Here is a 23,587-nt window from a genome sequence, read left to right on the forward strand (position 1 = left end):
CATCGAAGCCCTCTCTTGGGGGGCCATCCAAACAAAAGCTTTCTGAACCCAACTAGACAGTTTCGTTGGAATTGAAGATACTCCATTAGTCCGGAGCCCTGGAAACCGCACCAATATAGAAATTTGTCTTGGAAAAGGAGAAAGAAAACCGCAGAATGTGATCCATCTCGTTTCAACCGATACGCAAAATAAATAATCCCTGCCAATCGACGAAAAGCGGTCAGCTGGAAGATTGGTCGAAAAAGGGAAAGCCCTTTTTATGTTAAAGTCTGTTCAGAGTCCCTACACCGATGCGTTTACTCTCCGGGACAATGAAGACGTTGGGAGACGTTTGGAAAAATGATGAATGAGCGATGAAGATGTCGCATTTTGCTTGCGGTCGGGCGATTTTTGGTTTTAAGACGATCACGCTGATAAGGCTGCTCTTTTCTTCAATTTACACAAAACTCAAGAAGCAGTAGAAAGGAAGCCTCATATCAAGCATCGATCCGTCGTGAAACGGAGATTGGGATTTATTTCCCGGGTCAACTATCAATCGTGCTTGCTTTTTGCCATCTTCCGTAGGCCTTCGTCCCAATTTAAGGGCCGGTTCCGTGATCGTGGTGAGCGAGTAAAAAAACTCGCTTGACCTTAGAGGGCGTTGGATTTATGTCAAATTTTTACGCCCTATCCCCTGAGAGTCCTTCCGAGGCCGTTCACCAGCTGTGCTCGATTCGTAGGGATCCCGTCTGTTCCTTGCCCAATGAACGGAAAATCCCATTGTTGTAGCCAGTGAGCCGGTTACCGAGTATTTGTCATTAGTCCCAAATTGCATCCTACAACGGTGGCCCTGGGATCTCTCAGGACCAAGTTCTGCACCGTGCCACATTTTCGGAAGCCTACGGGCGGCAATAAGTTGTCTCACGTCGTTACACAAATCTTATGACACGGTCATGGGCACCTTTTGGAAAAAAACATCGTCACGCCAAACGCCAGATTTATTACGGCACTGGTGGCAGGACCATTTGTCCGGGCGAAAATAATGTCGCCAAATGTGCCATAACGTTCCATTTTCCTCTGCGTTTCGTGCTAAGGGAAGTTTCTTTTACAGAAAACTCAAATTGGTAGTGCAAAATAATAAAATATTAGCATTCTAAAACCAGATATTGAAATTGGGCACTCAGGGCGGCCCGTGACTCGTGACATGTATCCGAAAAGGGTACACGTCCGCTGGGACTTTTGTGGTTTGTGTGCTCAACCGGATTTGTGTGTAGGGGGAAACGGACTGCACTGCACATGGCCGACCGTTGGTGTATCGCTCTCTTTCGATTGTATCTACATGATTTATCGAATCCGAAGCATATCGATCGTTGGAACCGTCATCTGAACTGACCTCATCGTAGGGTTTCGCCAGAAGAAAGGGCGTTAGGATATTTTTCGGGTCGGCTTGATTTCGCAATCGAATTTATGTTCTTCTTGTGAGCGTTTGCTGTGGAAAATTCTGTCATAAATGAAGCAGTTGCTCAGTGTTGGAGTGCATTTCGTGATTTCTAGCCGGAACTTTCGACCGACACAATAGAGACCGTCCGTGGTCGGAAGGATGTACCAGCCAACTGGTAGTAGTAATTGAAATCGTCCCTCCATCGGACTCCATCCATCATCATCCTCTACAAGCGAGGCCCAGATCGCTCGGTTGCTATCGATCGTAGTACATCAACCGCCAGTCGCTCTTCTCAGTGCACTATGGCCAACATCCCATCAATCACTTTGCAAATTGAATTCGGTACCCACTTCGACCGCCCTTCGTCCCCGTGGAGGATGTTTGAAGTTATACGCACCCGAAGCCAGTGCGCTGTTTATGTTGGGAACCAATTTCGTCGGGCCTACTTCAGCCGGAGAATATTAAAATTAAATCTTCCATTATGAATATGTAAAAATGTTTTGCTCCCCTCCTGGTGGGCGGCTCCTTCATTACATTAAGGAACGATTCGTCTCACCACCGCTCGACAGCGTTCCGACATCGCTGCCAGCTGTTGTTGAAAGCGTAGACTCGCCCGCTGTGTTAATGTCTCTAGCATTAGCCAAGCTTTATGTTATCCCCCGTGCTGGAGACGGAGCACGGCGGCAGGAAATTGGAGCAATGCGAAATAAAATGACAATTCCATTTCCTGACAGGCCGTGCTTGCTTCCCAGCTGATGTTAGAGACGGCGTCAGCGGTGTTTCCACCGTCCCTTTCAGCAAACGGTGTTCAGGATAAGCGATATATTCGTAGCGTAAAAAATGTTAAAGTAAACCCGGGCTTGTATGTGTCCTTTTTTGCTGGCCAGCTTGGCGGAAAATCTGTGGGACTTTCCCGATGGATATTATTTCCTTCCAGAGCGGCCACGGCGAGGGTAGTTACAGAGCGCAGCAGCGTTTGTGATGGGGTAGAATTTTACGGACATAGAAACATCGACCACAGCCACAGCCGTGCCGGACTCGGTTTGGGCTGCCATTGGGCGAATCCTTGCCGCCCGTTTTGGGTCGCCAGCAGATGGTGCACGTATTCCGTTTCCGTTTGTTACAGCCTTCGGTCGAAAGTGCTGAATCTGCCATCGCAATCGCCGGCCCCCATGGATAAGCCGCCGTCTGTTTGCTTTCCGACATGCTGCAGGCGAAACAAAGCGCGGATTAAAGTGTAAACGAAAGAAACAAACGCTGCCTTCGGTGGGTGCCAAGTGAGCATGAGGAAGGAACCATTTATTTGGCCGTGATTTGACGAAGCAACGTTTATTGCAAAGTATGTTCAGCCTGTAGAAGCTATCAAAGAAAGTTTGTTTAACAAACGCACAGTTTGGGATATTTGTGTCGAAGTATTTTAATCTGTTCTCATCACCATACTCTATGCCTCTGTGAAGGGACTGCACAAAACCGCTTCACAAAGTACTGTCTCTGCAATGGAGGACCGTAGTACACCTAAGTTGCCAAAACTAGCTGCTAGTGGGGATTATTTAGAAAAACATCGAGGCACATTTCGTCACACGTAACCAAGCGTCTCCATTGTCGGTTCCGGTATTTTCCGATGCCCTATCCTGTTTCGCTCAATCGCTTCCCAGAACGCAACGAGAGCATCCCACGAAAATAGCTCATGGTTGAGGGCGAAAGTACTTCACAGTGGCAGAAGTTGCGAACGTTGGAACCTTCCGATGGAGAAACCGTGGCTACTAAACCACTTCGATGTCAACACTTTTGTGTTCTCGCGCCGCCCGTTACGCGTTGGTGGGATTGCATCCAACAGTCCGAGTGCGCGGTGTTGTGTAGTTGAGAAGAAAAAAAAACATAAAATCAAGAGCCAGAATATTTTCCCGGTCTACACTAAAAACATTGCCTCCATTGCGGCGTTGGAGCCCAACCAGTCCAGTGTTGAACAGTAGCAAGCTCGCTGTGGGCACTTGGCACTTGGCGCAAGCTCTTGAAATTTACTAGCTTCGTGGAGAGTCTCTCTGCATTCAATTCAAGGGAAGGTAGCAAAAGTAGACTTGCACCAACCAGCAAGTGAGTGCATCCTGCAAGAGTGGGCACGTGGGGTAGAAAACAAAAGCGAGCCGGACGGCGGCGGGCACTTGATGTAGTCTTACCTCTTGGAGCACTTTACAGCTCCATATTATTCTGTTCAATTCTGTGACGATATGAACTGGACTAGAAATGGCTTAAGGTTTGTACTGCTTCATGGTAACTTTTATTCTGTGCGTGGATTAGTATTTATTTAGCAAAGCAAATAAACAGAGTGAAGTAACGTTTAAAGGATATTATTCGGTTGCGCTTATTGCACTAAACTCCGTTCCAGTTTAAATAGAAAAATTGTCTCTGGCTTCAGACCTTAACAAAATATCGCGTAATTAAAATTAGGACACCGGTAATGAGACTGAAATGATGGTTCTGTTGCAGTGAGATGCTTCTGAAGGCTATATCTTCGGGACATGCGCAAATCCAATGCCACGCGTGTCGACCCTGTGCAGGAAACCCCGGTGATGGCAAAAAAGCACTGCCAACGTGTTTCTGTTTTGCTTTCTTTTGCTATTCGCAATGGAAGTGCGGAAAATGCTTTCCTCTCTCCGCTTGATGACAAATCCCCGTGGCAGCAGATGATACTGATGCCTGCCATCAACGCTCTTTTATCGTCCCCGTTCGCCCGCTTCGGAGTTGATGAGTCCATTGGTCTATTTTTCTGTGCTTTTTGTGCCACTAGATAGTTCTGGCTTTTGCAGGGCTTACGTTACGTATTAGACGAACTGGCTCTTGTGTACTTTGTTGCTCGTGGAGTAATGCGCGACTGCGGTGTGGCGTCCGTGACAGGTTGGCGAGTTGTGAAAATAAATCCGGATGAAAGTGCTTTACACTAATGAGATACTGCCACCTACGGGTGAGCATCTTGCCTATGCGAGGACACTTTTATGATGTTTTCATAATTAATTCCTCCGGTTCATAATGAGGTTGCCAGTCAGATTTGGCTGTAGCAGAAGAAGTATGGTCCAGTCCGTACATTTCGTCTCATTTTAATGCTGTGTGTAGCTAAACGTCATATTTTTCCTTTTTCTTTCATTCTTCCAGGATTTCCACAAACAAAAGGACCGGTGTGCGAAGGAGTGTGTTGTGATGCCGAAACGGAGACACAGCTGCAGGCGAAGGCGACGAAAAACTTCGAAAGACTAGTCAAACACCACATCCGCAGCCGACGGGGGCACTGGGAGCAGACCGCGGCTCTCTATAAAGGTGGGTCTAGGCGTGCATGGGTTTTATGGTGCGCAAGGAGAAAGGCAAAGCAGTGGCACCAGCCGCCCAAGTTTGCACGGGAATGTTGGAGTGTTACCGACAAAGTGCTGTTGCCTGGTCCATAACTACTAAAACTATCACTTTATTGGAGCGCATCACTCGTAAACTGTGGTATTCATTTACGACACACAGATATAACTTACGCCATGCTCGGGGAGAACCGCGCCACCTCCTGCATAGAGATCCGTAAAAGGATAAGTATCAAATTTATTGAACAACAGTAAAAAAATGGATATTACGCATCTCCTTAATCCCACGATGTGTCCCGTGGCAACACGAGCTAGGAGGTCCAATCGATCAAACTGCTCGACACACACCACGATGGAGCACGCGGAGCCACCATTTCCATGCGCGACTCCTCTGGATTGAGAGCTTGGGACAGGAACACGAGCACCCGAGACCCTCGCGACCATTCGATAGTTCGAAAGGTCTGTGGAGTGATTTTGCGTTGTCTAGTCGTAAACCTTAAGCTTGCCCGGCGCACGACGTGTCCACGACGCCGTCGACTTCCAGCTTGTGGCCCCTACTTGGGACACTTCACGCCCGAAGACAGCTGGTGGGCTGGACATTGATTAATGCGATCAATTACTGCAGCTGCAGGTTGGCCGTGCCGGATTAAGCCGTAATTTATTTACCACCGTTTTGTAACCTATCGTAACGTTCAGTGTCGTTTGAAGCACGGTACGCCGTCATAGAGGCACTCATCGTGCGTTGCTCGATGATGTTGTCACGCTGACGTTCGTTTGAATCACTTCGGGTTTGAATGCCAACGTAGCTCTCGTTTCTACAAACTTCGGTGTTGGATCCTGGCGTGACCAAAAAAAACCCACAACCTATCGGAATGTAATGTCACAAAGTGCTAGGCTCGCTTCTGCTGCCAACTATGTAAATAACCGTGACCGTGACAGTAATGATTGTTATGAGCCTTCGTCAAACAAACGGTCAATCGCGTAAACGCGAACTAATCGCCGTAATCGATAGCGGCCATGCTTGAGTGCTGCCAGCACCAGCAGCACCAGAGTGATGACTAATGCCTAGCAATTACACCACAATTAATGTGACAATTATGCACAACATCACGTCCCCGCTGTCGGCCACTGTTTGGCCGCCAGTGCGATCGATGGAACATGGGGCCGCCGAGCGACACTTAAATGAAACTTGCCGATTGGTCGGTGGGCATTAGCAAGCCGCAAATGAACGCCTACAGCTATGCTGTTGGCAGCGACATTATGTCCACTTAAATTTTCGTTCATTCGACGAAAGGGCATATTTTCCATTGAAATAAAGAAAAATGTCAATCCGTTAGCAGCATTAGTTCATATTGATTTTTGAACATTCCTCAACACAGCCAGCTTATGGATCAGAAGCTCAGATAAATTTGCGCATTTGCTTCCCACGGTACTCGGTTGCCTCTTGGCGCAACGGTAGCCTCAAAGATAATGCGTGTCGCATTGCTACTGGCAATGACTTTCTGACGAGTTTTTATGCATTTAAATAGGAAACAGGGTACCGGTAATACACACCACGGCACGGTCTGCTGAGCCGCCTCTCTGAATAGCGACAGCTTCACGCTTGAAGGTTCCCGTCCTGGACTTTTGTAAAGTATTCGCTGCGCTGCGCTTTCGCCGGGTCGGCCCTTTAATTTAATGCGCAAATGGTAAGCGATGCTGTCGAACGCCCGTCGTCCGGTTCGTTGATGCTTTTCGGCCTTTCTCACAGCCATTATCCGTTGTTGTTGTTGGTGTGATGCTGTCAATGTGCCCGGTGAAGTCAAAGTGGAACTGTACGAGGGCACACTTTTGCTGGCAACCTTGCCTGCCTATCCAAGTAATTGAATTTTCTGTGCGAAACTACGGAGGGAAGTTCTTCGTGTTTCGAGTGCCACTCGGAAGGGGTTAGTTTTCACCTGCTTGAAGTGCTTCGCATTGAATTATTTATGTAGCTAAAATTTCGCAACGACGGTCCCAGGGTCCCCGTCGATGATAGTCCGTAGGACAAACGGACCTAGAGCGCTATGAAAACGAAGCTGGGCTCGGACATTCGAATATTGTGTATGTCCTTTTTGGGACTTTCTTAATTGAATTCTTGTTTGAAGTCGCCACCGGCAGTGACATTTGGCATTCTATGAGCTGTAGCTTTGGATTCCGTGAAAGTAGACCACGTGTTTAAAAATGGCTCCCGATATTTTCTCATTTAGTAAGCTACTTTACACAAGAGAAAAATCTTATGCTACGCCCGTATGCGCACGCAGTAATCTAATTAATAGAAACATGTTAATCCGGTTGCCGGCCTATAATCCACTCGCGTACCAAGCGCGCCGGAGATGGGAGCTATTAAAAAATCCTTTACGGAAGCGACCCGTCGGCGGAGGCACGTTTCGGAATATATTATCCCATTCGTCGGCCCGCGGATTGGGCATCTTCAGACGACGACGGCAACATCGACGCGGTGGCGATGGTGGGCGCATTAATTTAATACCCTTATTTGGCGTGGATTTGGGACGGAGAGCAAAAGAAAAAAACAACACAGAAATGTTTGCGGTTTATTTGCGGAAAGCCACGGCCGTTTTGCGAACGAACGAACGGAGAAGCGACAGAGGGCAGAGATTCACGCGTGAAACACCAAGACGCGTTAAAGAAGCCTCTTGGAGCCTGTCGGCCGTGGCGTGATTTATCATTTTATAATTTTTCGCAACAACCTATGCCGCTATTTTATGCACACGGACCTCCCCCTGGGAATCGGACGGATGCCGATCAAAAATGGCGAGAAGCGATACGGAGCACGGACACGGAGACTTTTATGACACCGTCAATCCGTGCGACAAAATTGAAGTTTTATCATCGATTAGTAGTTTTGGGTTTTTTTTTTCCATCTCGCAGATTTAGGTATTAAAAATTGGTTGCCCGTCCGCCGGCGGGCGGTGTCCAATAAATCTCGCACAAAGCGCCTCAACTGATTGCTATTGCTTTGTGAGTTTGTGTGTTTCGAGTTTTTTTTACATCGTTTGTGAACACTTGTGCTGGAATCATAAAACCTTTCGCTTCCGCACGCGCTGAAAAAACGCGTGTTTCGAACGATGTTTACACATTTCGAGTCGATTCGTTACAGGCTCGTCAAATTGGATAGGAATCCCGGCCGGAGTTGGCGAAGCCGTGCTACGTGGGGAGAATAATTTATGCACGCGGCAGGATGGCTGATTGGCTGGATGGTAAAGACCCTTTTCCGCTCGGGAAATGATATGGGAGGGTAAAAATTAATTTACGGTTACAGACTCCTGATGACGAACCCGTCAAAAATCGGCGTCCACGGCAACCGAACTCGATCCCTATAATAAACCATTTTAATCTTTCCCACATTGCTTTCAGGCACCTCAAAACGGATGCCCACGTCGTAGTGGTTGTCTAAATTTTGCTCATTGTTAAAATTCATCACCGAACGCGCGCGCGCGCCGGCTTTCGGGCAAGGCGATACGCCTTGATAAATCGCCAAGCGGAAGAAGACGCTCCGGCTGCAAACAACCACCACCGGAAGTCGGGTCGCCGGATGATCGCTTAACGCGCGCCGGACCGGAAACGGTTTTAGGCAAAGCGCGAACTGCGAACTTTGTCCCGTGCCCAAGTCCTGGTCCTGGATGGCTCGGAATGAGTCTCGTGCGCGGAATATACAATGGGCGCTCCAAAACCCATTGGCACTCCGCTGCCGCTCCCCCCCCCCCCCCCCGGTTATGGAATGCACAATGTCTTTCCCCTTGAGCCTGCGGTCCGGACCCGAGCTCCCAGCAACCCTTCTGCTGGAAAACGAGGTCCTGTCTGTGGGAGCCAACGAGAAAAAATTAAATTCCTCCGCGGCCAGCGAGCACTTCGGCACTCCGCGTGCATTGCATTAATAATCGAAACACGGGGCGTTTGGGGGTGTGTATGTGTGTCATTGTGACATGAAATTGGCACGAAACTGGTTACTGGATGGCTCCGGATTCCGGGCTTATCCCGCGGGGGGACCGGGTCTTTTTCTCCTCTCCGTGCGTCGGAAGGTATTCCGAGCATCGGGGAATGGTGTTCGAATGCAGTTCGCTGCATTTTTGTTTCGCGCGTGTAAACCCCCAACTACAAGAGCACCTCGGGGCGGTGGCCATCGGTGATGCTCGAAGAATTTCACCCGCTGCCTTCCCCGCTGCCTTCCCCGCTGTGGTAATGCCGATTGTGGGCGTGGGCTGCTTGACAACACTGGGACCGGGCAAAAAGCGAAAGATCATCTTTTCCGTTTCGGGTTTTTTGTTTGTTCGCCAACCATAATTCGGACCCGTCTCATTCCGAATGCACCGAATTTCGCGATGCCGAAACCGAGTTGCGAAAAACGGCGCGAAGCGAAGCGAATAAATTAATATGAGCGCGTTCGGTCAGGGTCTCGGCTACGGAATTCTTTTTCGAACCCCCACGGGCACTTTGATTCCTGCATTCCTCCGGTTCCTTTTTCTTCCCGGCGGAGAAGGTTAAGAACACCACGCGAAGCACCGTTTGGGGCACCACCCCCCAAACGGCGTTGCATAAACGCGCTCCTTCCGCGCTTAGCATGTGTCGTTCCGAAGAGGTGTTTGCACTCCTTGTTTTTATGGCGGCCACTGAAACTCCACGTTGCAAAAGTTCTACGTGCGGGCCGAAGAACCGGCGGGCAAATCAAGACATAAATCGATGAACTCACCACCGAGCGTTTCAATCAGAATGATGAGAATGCGATGTTTTATGATGGTGCTGCATAAAAATGTTGGACTGGTTGTGTGAGCTACAATAAACGGGCGTCCGTCCAGCCCAACTCCTGGCCAACGTGAACTCGGTTCGTTTGCTGTGGCTTTCGCGACCGGTGCCGGTGTCTGTGCTATTGAATTACCTGGAGTTTGGGCCATATTCATAAAACATACTGCCGCCTGCCGGTTTTTGTGCCATTTCTCTCTGTTCTGCTTCGCGCGCGTCCATCCCACCGTCGGACTCCCGGTGGGAAGCAAAAGTGCGCCCATGCATTTATGCATCGCTTTGGAATGTCATAAAAAGCCCATGGAAATTGCCATGTTCCCATGGTCCGCCGGGCTGCTGATCCACTGAGGGCCTTTGGACTGATCCGTTCCTTATCTCTCTCTCTCTCTCTCGCCTCCTAGACTTCCTGTTGCAGCTTTCGCGGCAGTCCGAGAACAAAACGCTCACCCTGTTCTCGACCGTCTACAGCAAGATGTCGCCACTGTCGCGCGAACCGATCCGCGAGCTGTACGAAACCATCCGCCTCAATCTGGTCGCGGATCGGCCATTCGGGGGCGACGATCTCGAGCTGGTCACGGACAAGTTCTTCCGGAATCTGTTCCCGGTGGCGTACCACCACGCGATCCACTCAACGGGGGATGCGCAGAGCCGCAACGACGGGGACGGGAGCAGCAATCGGGACTTCCACAGCGACTACAAGAACTGTCTCGTGCACATGTACAACGACCTGCAGCCGTTCGGAAGCGTGCCCCGGGAGCTGGCCAGTTCGCTGATGTCCTCGGTGAGCGCCGCCTCGGTGTTGCTGCGCGTGTTGCGCGACGGAGCCGACGTGCTGACGAAGCTGGAGGAGATCGGCGTGACGTCACCGTCCTGCAAGAAGGCACTGCTGCGCATGAACTACTGCGGCAGCTGCCACCTGTTTGATCATCTTCACGCCAAACCGTGCGCCGGCCTCTGCCACAACGTGATGCGGTAAGTAATCAGTCGGTTGGGTAAGTCAGATCAGTGGACACCAACTTAGCTTCCTATCGCCCATCGATTTCCGCAGCGGCTGCCTGGCCGAGTACGTCGGGCTGCTGAACAAGGACTGGTCCACGTTCACGGAGTCGATCGTGCCGCTCATCCGCACGGTCCAGTCGCCGCAGGGAGTCGAGTCGGAGATCAAGCAGCTCGACGCCAAGCTCTCGACCGCCATCATGAAAGCGATGGAGAGCGGGCCGCAGCTGGAGCAACAGGTACGTCTGTTAAATTTTAAATTTCATAAGAAAATTCGATGGCTCATTTAGCTCCGTTGGTCACCTACTTAACTCCATTGATTAAAAACGGTCTGTTTTGGGTGACACACCCGGTGACCGGAATCGCTGGTGTGGCCAGAACCGCATCGGTGCATCGGCCATGAACCCCTCATTATGTGGGCCTCATTGGCGGATGTCAGCAGAAATCAGTTTGCGGAATGAAATTGTAGTTCGCCGGCGGCCGGCATGACACGGGGCATCATCGACCGATCGAAATCAGGTCCCCGGCCCGGCCAGAAGTGTCCGCTAACGAAGCTCTTTATTTCAGCAACATTCGCGCCGCTCGAAAATTAGTCACCAACGCTTGGGACGGTGCCACACGGCAAGTTTGACGCTGTCAAACTTGCCCCACCGGCAGTGGCACAAAGCTCCGCATCAGCAGGTCCGCTTTCGACGCCCAACTGCACTCATGGAACCCGTGGGGCGGCCATCATTGGGGCGTCATTGGCTTTTGGCAGCAAACGATTTGCTGCGAAATTGCTTGCGCCAGGGGTTCAAAAAACTTTTCCCCCCCCACGGTTCCGATTTCGATGATCATGCGCACACACACGCACACACGTGGAGGGAAAAATCGAGTGACAAGCGAAAAACAGTGGTGGGTTCCGTCAGCAACGACTATGGGGACCGCCCATCAACCCATCAGCCCCTGGGCATCAGCTTTTCCGGCGCATTGTCGGGTTCGGATTCAATTAACAGTTTGATGGAAAAAGCGGAGCGTGAAAAACAACAACGCGTCAGCAGCAATGTCCAGCGACTACGCTCTTGACGGCACGTAGGTGGACTCTTTCAGTAGCCAACGCCTAGTTTGTGCCAATGGAGGCGAATTTGGACGCGGCTTTAGCTGGTCGAACTTTGAGAAATGTTTAGAATAGTAATTCACTTACAATACTGAACGCCATTAAACCAAGAATGTGTTTTGAGAGAGTTGTGAAGTTGTGTTCAATAAGCCTCGTAGCCTCGATAAGAAAAACACAATTTTATGGTTTGACAGTTCATTATTCATTCCACTTTACTATTGAGCCTTGTACTAAATCACTTTTGGTCATTCAACGATTTTTCTATACATATCCTGTATTTTTTCCTACGACTTCAGGTTTTGTGTCTGTTTTTGGGCGTCTTTGACGTGGATCGTCTCCAAGGGTTGTACGCGACCACGTTTAAACTAAGAAAACACCACTAATGTACTAATTGAAGGCGGATAGTCCTTCTACATAAACAACATTCGTTCATAAATTTTCTTTGCTTTTAAACCTTTCAAAAATAAAAATTCCACCACTGAACGATACTTGATTTATTTTCGTTGGAAAGAGAGAAGAAAGATGAAGAGTGTACCAACATAACAAAAAAAATTAGACTAGTAGCAGCGGCCTCTGTCTCGAGGCTCCGAACTTATTGAACAGTCTAGTACTTTCAAAACATCTAATATCCCTGATTAGCTATTTTATTTTAAAAATTCTTTTGATGTACGAAGAGAAGCGTATTTAGATAATTCGTTGTAGAGAACATTTTTTTTATAGAACCCACTGAATGGGTGAGAGTTTGCCGATGTGAGATGATGAGATTGTTCTTAGTTCTGCGGCCGACCTTGTGGCAACATAAGATGTAGCAGATGTTGAATACGATGCGCACGACCCCGTTGGACGGTGGTTGAGGTAGCGGAAAGTACTTTCAGTTTAGCTGTGGACGCGCTCGTTATCTGTTTTTTCGCTGCCCATAGGGAAGGAGAGAGAAAAATAGGCTGTGAAGGTGGAGATGCCCCGAGGAGCAACAGGTTTGGGGTCGCCGCCGTTCGGGAAGCGTACCGAGCGCATAACATATGTTCAACCGGAGTTGAAACGAGTGCTTTACGATTTTCGAGAGATCGAAGAAACCTTAGAATGCCGAAGAGGTCCGCTCGTGCTCCTAGGCGGCTGGTCACGCAAGAACGTGGCCGAGGTTCACTCCAACTCTTGCTTCCTAGAGTCACCGTAGAGGTCACTCTTTTGATAGGCTTTCCGGCACCCGCGTAGCGTCGTTTTGTGGCAGCTCATAATGATGCCGGCTACTGCCGCGCTGTGTTGTTGAAGGGAGCATCGTTAGGAATGTCCGTAATTATGTAAATCATATTTCCAAGACTGTTTCGGCCAAGTGTTTCGAGGAACTCCGTAACTGGACGTGGAGTGCCCGGCGGAATGTTGAACAAGAAGCTAACGCTCGCTTGATCATCGTTACAATGGAAATGATTAATTTATCTGCCGAAGGAACCGAAAGTCCTCCAACCCCGGGGGGAGATGTGGCAACACACGGTTCCCCATTAGCAGTATTTGGCAAACTAATTCCCAACTATTTAAGGTACAATAAACAAGCGGAAGCGTGCTGCCATCCAGTCGTCACTCATAGCCCTTTGGCTGTGATGACTAACCGACGTACTGCTGCGTATTTCAACCAGCGATTCTTATGCTAATCGCTCTTAATTGTGCTTGTTGTGATTCGAGCTAGCTGCGGATGCGGATTTCCACCGCGGTATCTTGGAGGAAGTGAGCACCCTTTAGCTGTTCCGTAAACTTCCCGTGAATACCCGGTGTGGGTCGCATGCAAAGAGCTCAAAAAAAGGGTATAAGTTGAGAATGGCTATGCAGACAGTGAAGTGCCACGATCGGTCTCGGTCCGCTAACTGGACCGAGTTCCACCAGAACTGTACCACCGTCCGAAGCTGGCTCAGCTTCCGAGGGGCAGTTTTCGGGATAAGATGTGTTACGACAAGATCATCTTACCTTCGTCTTTTTTTAAGAATTCCGTCTGTCGCGACCAGCCACCCAGTGGGTCAGCGGATCATGTTCAAACGTGCAAGATCGTGTGTGACGTTGGATGACGCATTCCAGCCCAAGACAAACCTGCGCCCAGAAGTAGCAGCTTGAAGTACCGCAGCAATCCTCGGCATTTACGTGCCGATGATTAAACTTCCGTTCGGTGTGTTTTGTTGTGAGCTTGATCTTAGACCTATTCCCCTTGGTCAATTACAACCGACGTAAGCGTTCCGAGCAAGCACTCTAGGAATTAATGTGGCGGACCTTGGAGAATGCACTCGCTCTTACATCGTTAACTCAGCAAGTCAAATGTCAACGGAACGGAACGGAAGATCACTTTGTCTTTTGATTCGATCATAATATGGCCATTTATAGACCTAATCTTACGATAATCAACGGTGTAACGTTCATTTAATGAGCCTGTGAGATGAATTTGTAAAACTCTCATCTCTCTTTTGCCTACTCACTTCGACTGCTCATCCTGGGTTCGGCCGCGATCTTGTACCATCTTCCTTTTTCCATTCGCTCTCTTTCACTTTCATTTCGCGTCACGTTGTCTCACGCCACTCAAGAACGAGTGAGAGAGACCGAAAGAGAACGTCTGTGAGAGTGAGCCCGATGGAAGGGAAAGAAAAAATTCCGGAACCACGCTTCTTAGTCACCGGCGTGTCGGACACAGCCTCCTGGCAGAAGCCCTCTCGCGATTGCCAAAGATCCCAAGATCGGGCATGATCGTCTCGGGTTGAGCTCGTCGTGGCTTTCGCTGCCACACGCGCGCCCACTGATTATATGTGGCCCGCGAGTCTCGCGAACTTGGCCGTTCCGAGGATCGTCCGAAAGCCCATTGCGTCATGCCAACCCTGGCCACACACATACACATGCGGTCGGGATTCCTCGGGGCAGCGTGTCCACGGTCGCGCGCGCGGGAAGAGATTCAATTTCTCGTTAAGTGTTATTGGTCAAAGTAATAAAACACACATAAAACAGGTTTAACTGGATTTTTCTTCTGCCGCGTGCAGTTTTGTTCTTTAGTGAGCTGCCATTCTCCATCTCACTCACTCGGGCGCAGGTCTCTTTCCTGCCTCTTCTCTCTACGGTGCCTGGCGCACCACCCGTTAAGCCCCGAGGAAAAATTCCTTCAAACTCCGGAGGAAACTCCTTCCCGGTGAGGTTCCCGGGGCTGAAGTTCTGGTCTCCCGTGCACCATAAGCGTGTATGTGTGCGTGCGTGTTTGGGGCCACCCGTCGCGGTGTCTCCCCGTTGATGCACTGGCCGATGAAGGGGAAGATGCGTCATCCGGTACGCAGAGTGAAAGAGAGAGAGAGCAGATTCGAGAACTTGTTGGTTGTGAGGACTCTTTTCATTTTCATTCTTGCCGCATAATTTATTGTCTCCTTTGCGTCTGTGGTTCGCTCACTGACTGACATGTGTGTATGGGTGGTGTGGTTGGTTTTTTTTGTTTTGTTTTCGAAGCTTTACGGACTTCGCCATTTACATTTTGGCAAAGCTTTCGCGGCCCCCCCGCAAGAAACCGTCGGCCATACCGCTCCTTCGATAATGCGAATCCTGATCCCGTTGCTCACGATGTGTGCGCGCTGTTCTGGCCACTTGAGGTATTTCAGGCTGGAAACTCTTTTCCTTTGTCTTTCGTTTCCCGTGGTTCGTTTGTGCAACTCCCCGCGTTTTGCTTGTTAACTTTCCTACCGAACAACTTCTTCTCCGATGTAGCTTTTCGTTGTTTCTCCGCTGTGTATGAGTTCTTTTTTTTTTTGGTATAAAGTTGTTGCGCTTTTGTTTCTTCCGCCTGCTTTACGGCTGTCTTCTCACGTTAAGCATTTTGTTGGTGTCTTTCGCTTTGTTTTTGTTATGCGCTCACTATCGCATCGCTTCTCCGTTGCCGCCGTTGCCTTGTGTGCGGCGTTTTCTTTGCCTCGCCTTTTTCTTTTGGTTTTGTTGAGTTTAAATATTTTATCGCTGCCTTTACTTCATGCTGAGGGGGTGCTGACGGTCTCCCCGGGAGGGCGGTGTGCCTCGGCTAGGCACCGCGGCACCAGGGCAAGTGTCTCAAACATTCCTCGATGGCTAACTCTTGGCCCGAGCCTTCGCTTTGGCCCTTCTTTCTCGTTCTTCTCCGGATGGTTGTTGTTGGCAGCAAAATTGGCGCCCAACTCACTTGCTTCTTTTTGTGTGTGGCCAGCCGAAAACGAAATGGAAGCCTTGCGGCACCCTCCTCTTCCGCTCTCGCTTCTTCACACCTGGCTCGGAATGGAATGGGAATGGAAGGAAAGTCGCGCGAGGTTTCATTGATGGCTTTTGGAAAATGGGACGCTCCTATGCCAAATACGCCATTAACGATGTTGTAATCCTCACTTGCACGTTTCATTACCGAAGCCACATGGCCACACGGCCCGTCCCTTGGCCGGGTGCGCTGCCCAGGACTCGTTGAGACCGACCATTATCGTTTCGCTTTGCTACACATCAGACAGTGCCAAAAATGCGAATAAAACGGTGGAAATACCGACCAAATGTTTCCGTTAAGAAAACCATTTTGTTAACACAGGCCGAGAATTTTATGTTAACTTTTCTATTTTTTATATACAGAGCCACTTTCGAGGATCAGCGATCTTTATTTATCAACTCTTTTTCAAGAATATTTTACTGATTTCAAATGATCAAGATAATGACTCCTGAATCCTTAAGCGCCTTCAAGAGAACTTGTGAATAGTCAGGTGGGCCTCATTTAATGGCCGCAGCATAGGAGCGACGCTGTCAGGCAAATGTTTACCAACCTAGGCTTGACGTCCCGGGCAGGAGTCCGGAATGCGTACACTGCCTCTGGGATTAGTAGAGTCAACAATGGAAGCTAGAGGGAAGTGCTACCATAACAAAGTGGTCGTTTATGCTCCTATCGCCACCCGGTTAGGGTCCCTTCTTTTCGGGCGCAAAAAGGGCTTTCGATACCTGCGGCAAAGGAGCCCCAGAACAGTGCCCGGAAAGGGAACAAGGAGCCAGCAGCCGTGTCGTAGTCGGCGGCTATGATTGCAAGATAATGGGCCACATCGAATTATGGGCACATACCTGCCAACAACAACGGGTTTCTCATATCGGCCCAAGTGTTCGGCACAGATCGGCTGTGCTGTGCCGGGATAAATCGATCGTTTATTATTTATTTTATATCCACCTCCAGCTCGCGGTGCACTGGTTCGGGATGTTCGGGGATGGGTCTCCTTCACGCAGCGCCACCCTGTCCTTCGGTTGTCCGTAGCCACGTTGCCTTGCCGTGTAGCCCTTTGGTACCTTTTCGGAGGGTGCGTCACGAGCCTCGATCCGATCCTCGGTGGTGAAGCGAAACAATGGAGCAAAACGGAACGCAACAATTGCAGCCGGGACGAAGGGTCGACCAAAAAGGACACGACGTTGAGAAGGAAGGGGGTGGTGGAAAGGGAACAGAAAAAACAACAACAAACGATCGCCAGAGACAGAACTCCGCCCGGCCGCGGGAACACCACAGAAAGTCGTCCTCTGCTTGTCCTCGTCGTTGTTGTGGTGTTGATGTTTTTCCGCCGCTTCTTGAATGCCAACATTCTTTCAACTCGACCTGACCACCCCGGCGCAGTAATGCGCTCACACGGTGTGGCCGCTCTCGGGATGTCCTCTCGGCCCCGTCGTTGCCCCAAGACACTCGGAGGGGTCTGCAAACTTTAGAGGGAGGACGGTTGGGCGGATTTTCGTGGGCCTCCCCGTGTGTCTGGTCCGGTCCGGGAATATTTGCGCAATTCTGGAATCTCACCGGTTTTCGCCGCCACTAATTCTCCTTCCTTCCTTCCATCGACCACCGGTCCGGAACCGGTCGCACGCTCTAGCGTTAGTGTCCTCGCTATCCGCGGACCAACCGCACATCCTTTTTCCAGGCGGCCGGATCCGGTTCCGCAACTGTTTCCTCCGCGCTGATTCCCGGTGCTGGCTGGATGTGGGCCGATTTCTGATGGAGTACTCGTGTCTTCGACTTTAAATGCTGCACCGTTACCGTGATGAGCCACCAGGCGAGGATGCGACCTTTATGCCTTGTAATTAGTCGCCGGTGGTCCGCCGGAGTTCACCTTGAAGTTTGCTCGGTTTTTTTCTCTCTCTATGAAGTGGTCCTCTGTTGTTGTCCTCTGCAGGCTCTATGTTTTTCAAACAGCAAGAGAATCAATCAAGCAGCTCGATTAATATTAAGCTCTTCACCACAAAAAATGCTAAAATTCATCATCTCAAATTAACAAAAAAAATGCCTAAAATACGAAAAGCCGACGACGATCGCCTTATGGTTGTTGATGACCGAGTTGACCGATTGTTAACTGCATTGTCATTCTCTCGCTTTTTTTGTGACATTTTGCGTCATCGGCTGTGGTCGATGCACGGAACCCCCTCACTTAGTACGACTGTTCAATGATCGTCGGAGGTCCGTGCGAAGATCGGTGTCGAGATAAATTTGGCAGTTTATCGAGGTTTTGCTGTCAATTCGCCAAGCTCTTCGCTTTTTCGACGTTTTTTCACCGTCACCGCTTCTTCTCATCATCAGCACTCACGGGAAGCACTAAGAAGGTGCGAACCTAAACGACCGTCCTTAAGTTAACCTCCGGTGGTAACCGTTGCCGGGGCTTGCTGATGATTTTGATAACTTGATTCCTCCATTCGTACCCACTGGGTGGGTTGCGTGTGGCGCATGGCGCGGTTAATTTGCTTACTCGTCAAAAGGTTTGCGCGGCTCACCGCGGCTCAACCCGAGGCAGCCCAAGGTGGAACATTGGCGCGAGGATGCGCAATAATGGTCGACCTGTGGCAGTAGTGTAAGAACTTGCCAATCGCAGGGCAGCGAATTATCGCCATCTAATCGTCGTTGCCGTTCTTGGTGAAAGTGGATCTCCTTTATGCTGCATCTGTAGGGTACAGATATTAATTAATGGCGTGATTTAGTTTGCATTTTCTCCGGGCTAGGATCTCGGGACCTAGGGTTATTCTCGATTATGTTTTTCAGCCCTGGTTGTTCTTATTCTCTTGTTTCTTTTCCAAGCTCCCTTACGGGTATCTTTTGTGTAGTAAAACGTGCGCGATGATTAGATTCTGAAGAACAGATGTCGTAATCATATAAAACATATTTTAAGTAGTATATGATTACGAAATCATATCAGGTCTAAAACCATAAAATTGGGATTTCAAACCGATAGCTCTTGCTGTATATTTGCGCTTCCTAATTATGCTTTTTGGCAACATTACTTTGTTTTCACATCAGGCAAATGATGTGATGCCGAAAACATGTTTTTTTGCAATTTATCTTCGAAGATAATGTTGACTATTGTGCCTGAAAATAACGTTTTGTGGGGAGCGTTGCTTTTCTGCTATCTTCTGAAGAAAACTGCTACAAAATAGCATTAAATGATTTCAAATTAAATTACTTCAAAAGAAAAAGAATTCTTTCAATTCCCGGTTGGTTCTTTTAAGATAAAAAAAAATCAAAAATAAAACAGTAAAAGTAAAAAAAATGATGAAAATTTCATGCTGGTTTTTTTAAAATAAATATTTTTAGCATTATTTGTTAAACTGTTGGGAACGCTCCAACGTCCAATGCTTCAATGAAATCCTACTGTTTTTATGTGTTTTTAGAACCCCTATAACAAGGGCGTTTTCCCGTTTATTCTTTCTTCAAGAAGCTGTTAAAATTGGCAAAGAATAAAGTGTTCCACCTTTGGCACCTTTCCGCGGACCTGTGACGGCTTGTTTTCTCGTTTTCCTTTCCGCCCCGGCGCACGCGAAAACGATTCACACACAAATGTGATGATAAATGATCGTATTTCGTGAGAATTTTCAGAAAACCGAACCACCTCACGCACACGCGCCCGTGTTAGCGCGGGCGCGTGTGTATACGTAAGGAGAATGGAATTTAATCCTCGATCCGCCTCAGCCACCTACTCCTCCCTGGCCCACCAGGTCAACCTCTCTCTCCCGCTCTCCCGCTCTGTCTGTCTTTCTTGGCCGCGCGGAACGCAAATGCCCTACCGTTTCAGGCTGTTCGGGTTCTTCGTCCTGTTCATCCGCCGTATCGATTGGAAGCGCACCGAGTCCGGGTCTCCGCGGCCGCGTGACCCGAACCGATCGTCGGGGAACATGAAGGAAGCACCGATAAGCGCAGCGGCCAGCAGCGGCCTGGGAGCGTGTGGTGGAAAATTGGATGCGAAGTGTGAGAAACGTTAGCCATGAATCACTTCTTCTTTGCGCTTTGTGGGCTTTTTTGGGCTTTTTGGGCCAGGCGCGGACGGAAAAGGGCGGCGTGCAGAAGAATAAACAGAGCCCGCCAGGAGGACCGGAGCATAGCTCTCTCAACGTCCCGTTCTACCCTGTCTCTCTATCTCTCTATCTCTTTTTCGACCGCCGGTGTGTTGCTCTTTATGTTGCACCATTCTCTTGCCACCCCCTTTTTTGGTGGAGCCTTCTCTGGTCCACGAGGCCAGGCCGCGGGTTTCGCGATCGGGAGTCGATCATCTTCCTTTTTGTGCCACCCAAACGGGTGGCTCACGCACCGCAGTGCGCGGTAATCATGTCTTTCGCGGCTTTTCTCAGCCCACCGCCTCTCTCACCTTGATGACTTCTCTCTCTCTCTCCCTGTTGTTGCTTTCTTCTCGAAATATTTTCGAGAAGCTCCAGAATGTACAATGAACGCTTTTCGCGATCATCTCTTTACGGCCTTCTGGGAGGCTACAGGCTGCTCCCATACGAACCGAAAACGAATGGAATGTGCTACGTCCTGTATGTGTGTCTGAGAGTGTTTTACCTTGCGTCCACTGGGCGGAAGGGTGGGCAGGATGGCCAGCCAGCCGGTAACATCCGGTGTCGGCGTGAGTGTCTCGGAACGTCTACCGCTAACGACGTCTTCCGATCGTTCGCCGCTTTTCGAAGATCGCTATCGGAGCTCTCCGCTCTGGCCCCTGGGATGAATGTCCGGAAATTGAACGCTTTTAGCGGCGCTAAATGGGGCACGCGGGGCGCCCCGGAGCGGTCGCTGGCTGGCAGAGGAAAATTATGACGGGTCATCCCACGGGTTTTTGGGAAGGAAAATTTAAAATTAATGAGACAGCATCTTTCCCCGGGAAGCGGAGCCTTCGGTCCTACGGGATGACCATTCTCGTGGCTCGGTTGTCATTTTCCCACACACTCAAAAGCCCCTCATGTGTGTCTGTGTGTTGCTATTGCAAAGAAAACAACACGCGCAGAAAGGGAAGAAAACATCCAATAATCATAGGGTTCTCTGGAGAGAGAGAAGGTTTAACAATTGAGGAACTCCGGCGTAGCCAGTCCAGGGGTTGGTCTCTAGGAGCTGGACAAAGATGATCGCTGACGATGGCGCAGCCTTGTAAATCTGCACCATCATTCACGGCCGTGTGGCGAACGGTTTTCGGGAATTTCGGTCATCTGCTGCGCGCCACCTATTTACGGAGCAGCAAGAAAGAAACGCAGCAAATCTCGACACTGCTCGGAAGATTGTTTCGAGGCGGCACTATTCATTGGCCCTCAATGTTGGGTGTAGTAGGTTCCGGAAAAGGTGGGAAATATTGCCAGCAGCCAGCCAACAACGATTTGATCGGATGATTCGTCTTCGTACCGCGTGCATGATAAATGCTTTCCATGCTCGCCCTGAGTTATGATTGTTTGGTTGGCCAACGGCGAATTGTGCGATTTGTTTTTGCGACGTGCTGGTCTTCTACATCCACACCTTCCACTGATCATTCCAGCGAAGGGCACAGGACAGGACTAGAGTCTCCGGGGATGGTCAATAACAAGTATACTGCCACACGCGGCATAGGCACAACACACCGTTGACAAAGAATTCCATTGTCCTATGCCGCCATCCAGCATGTTTCTTATGCTCTGCAAGCATCGGCGCTTTCGGCACGGGCAATGATTAATGAGTATTCAAAACCCGGGGGGGATATGTGTGGTGCTGTCGAGTGCGAAGATCGCACAAATCTCACAGCCACTCGGGGCGCTGCGGCTTCTGCGGGCAAAAGCTCATCCTGATCGGCCGAAGGCCGGATGGAATGCGTCGCCGTTCCACAATAGGAGCCGAAATCGAGCCCCGGCGCAGACCGAAGAAATCGAAGCCCGAACAGATCGAAGATAAAAGGACGAAGACGAATGATTCCATCACACGGACGCGGGCCGTCTTTTGGCCGTCGGCCACATCTTTTGGGTTCTGATGCGTCATTTCTTGTTCTTTCCCCCAATCTTCCCATGAACTGGTTCCGAGCGGCCGAACGCGTGTGTGTGGCGGTAAAAAGATGACTGATCGTGGCTCTGACGGATCGGTGCGCAGAGCGCAGCGGATCAGGTCTGCATACCGCTCGACCGACCGAACTGCAGCTTGAAAGACGGCGCGGCGATCGATTAAACTGCCGAATGACTCAATGCGAGAGACCTACCTAAATCTTGGCTCCCAAAATGAAAACCGAAACAAAAAATGTCGAATGTCTTCGTACGCCATTAATAAGAAGTGACACTTTTCAACTTTACCGACACCGAACACACGGAGGCCACAGGACGCGCGCGCGGTTACGGTGGGCGCAAATTTTTTGTTTGAAAGCGTTTCGGTGTTCGGTTTCATCGCCGTCGGCGAGCTTTACCGGGAATACCGGACCCGGCCGGTCTTGTCGATAAAATTAAGCAACTGCGCGACGCCCTGGTCTGGTGTCCTTTGAGATTTCGGGGAGATTCGAGTTTTTTTTTTCCTGTATGAAGCCGATCGCTTTTGTCGCCGAACCAGTTCAGTTCAGCACAGCTTTTGATATAAATCACCTGCAGCATTTAGCCAAAAAATGCGTCTTGTCCTTATTTGCACTCAGATTTTTGGCGGCCAAAAATACAACCACAATCAAGGCGAAGAAATCGAAATCACCGGAATGGAGTGGTCCCCCTGGTCGAGTCTGGTGGTTGATTGTATCGTAAATCAGATTTGGTGCTGCGATTAAACATTGGCCAGATCGGCCGATTCGGTCAACCAGCAGTTTGGGCTGCACATTCATAAAAATATAAAAAAATGTTTTTCCCCCAAATGTTTAAATTTTTTATCAAAGCTCAACTATTAATTGAAGCGATTGGAGTGTGATCACTGATATATCATTGCCCAAATCATCCATCAATAGTTATTGACAATTACACAAAGTGCAGCAATCGGCGCCAAACGACTATTCATTTAAAACAACATCGCTCCGACACTGGCCGTCGTTATGTTGGGTCTCTTTTGGAGGCGACCGGGCCGCGAACTCATCAAAACCTTCAACAAACGGTACCCTATATCGTCCCACCATCGTCCGGATCGGATCGGTTTACCGCAAAAGTCAAACGACGGTTTGTAGACGCCAACACTCGGGCATCCCCCCGGCATTCCGGGCAATAAAAGTGTGGCAACGGAACAACAACGTACCAATCAATCATTCCGTGCCGTGCCATTTTCGTGAGCAGCATTTCGGCGACCGCCGTCCCGGTGGGGCGCTTTTCCCCTGTTGGCAAGGTGCAATTTCCACACTGGCTGCTGGCGCCTGGCTGGTAAAGGAAAGCACCGGGGAATGTGATTGATTTTTATTGTTTTCGAAAGTCAAGTACTGTCGGCGCGATCTGCGCGCTTTCCGCGCAAACATTTCCGCCAAAAGGATAACGCGAGGACGCGCCGTGGGTGTACTCTGAGTGGCTTGTGGAGCGTGCGATAAAAAAAACCCGGTTCCAAGGAGTCACTCGCGGAGCGGAAAAGCGAGACAGTCTTCGAGATCGAAAGTGGGCACTTGATTCGGAAAAGCTTTCGGTCCGTCCCGCTCACGGGCAGACAACTAGGCGGCGGATCCTTTTGCTCAACTCATCCTTGATTGAAAGCAAGTGCAGCATTGGAATAGAATTTTTCGCGTTTTTCTTGGTGCCAGCAGAATGGTTTTGCTGCTG

At 49.7% G+C, this 23,587-nt stretch overlaps 1 protein-coding gene across 1 annotated transcript in view; it reads left to right on the forward strand.

The window, feature by feature from the left end:
• The window catches only part of LOC131206038 (division abnormally delayed protein), a 103,021-nt gene that overhangs the window by 70,851 nt on the left and 8,583 nt on the right, over positions 1-23,587 (forward strand). The window contains exons 3-5 of the mRNA XM_058198403.1: positions 4,571-4,732; positions 9,942-10,512; positions 10,589-10,775. Coding sequence (XP_058054386.1) covers positions 4,571-4,732; positions 9,942-10,512; positions 10,589-10,775 — 920 coding nt within the window. The remainder of the gene's footprint in view (positions 1-4,570; positions 4,733-9,941; positions 10,513-10,588; positions 10,776-23,587) is intronic.

This window comes from Anopheles bellator, chromosome 1 (genome assembly GCF_943735745.2).
Source record: "Anopheles bellator chromosome 1, idAnoBellAS_SP24_06.2, whole genome shotgun sequence".
Lineage (NCBI taxonomy): Eukaryota > Metazoa > Arthropoda > Insecta > Diptera > Culicidae > Anopheles > Anopheles bellator.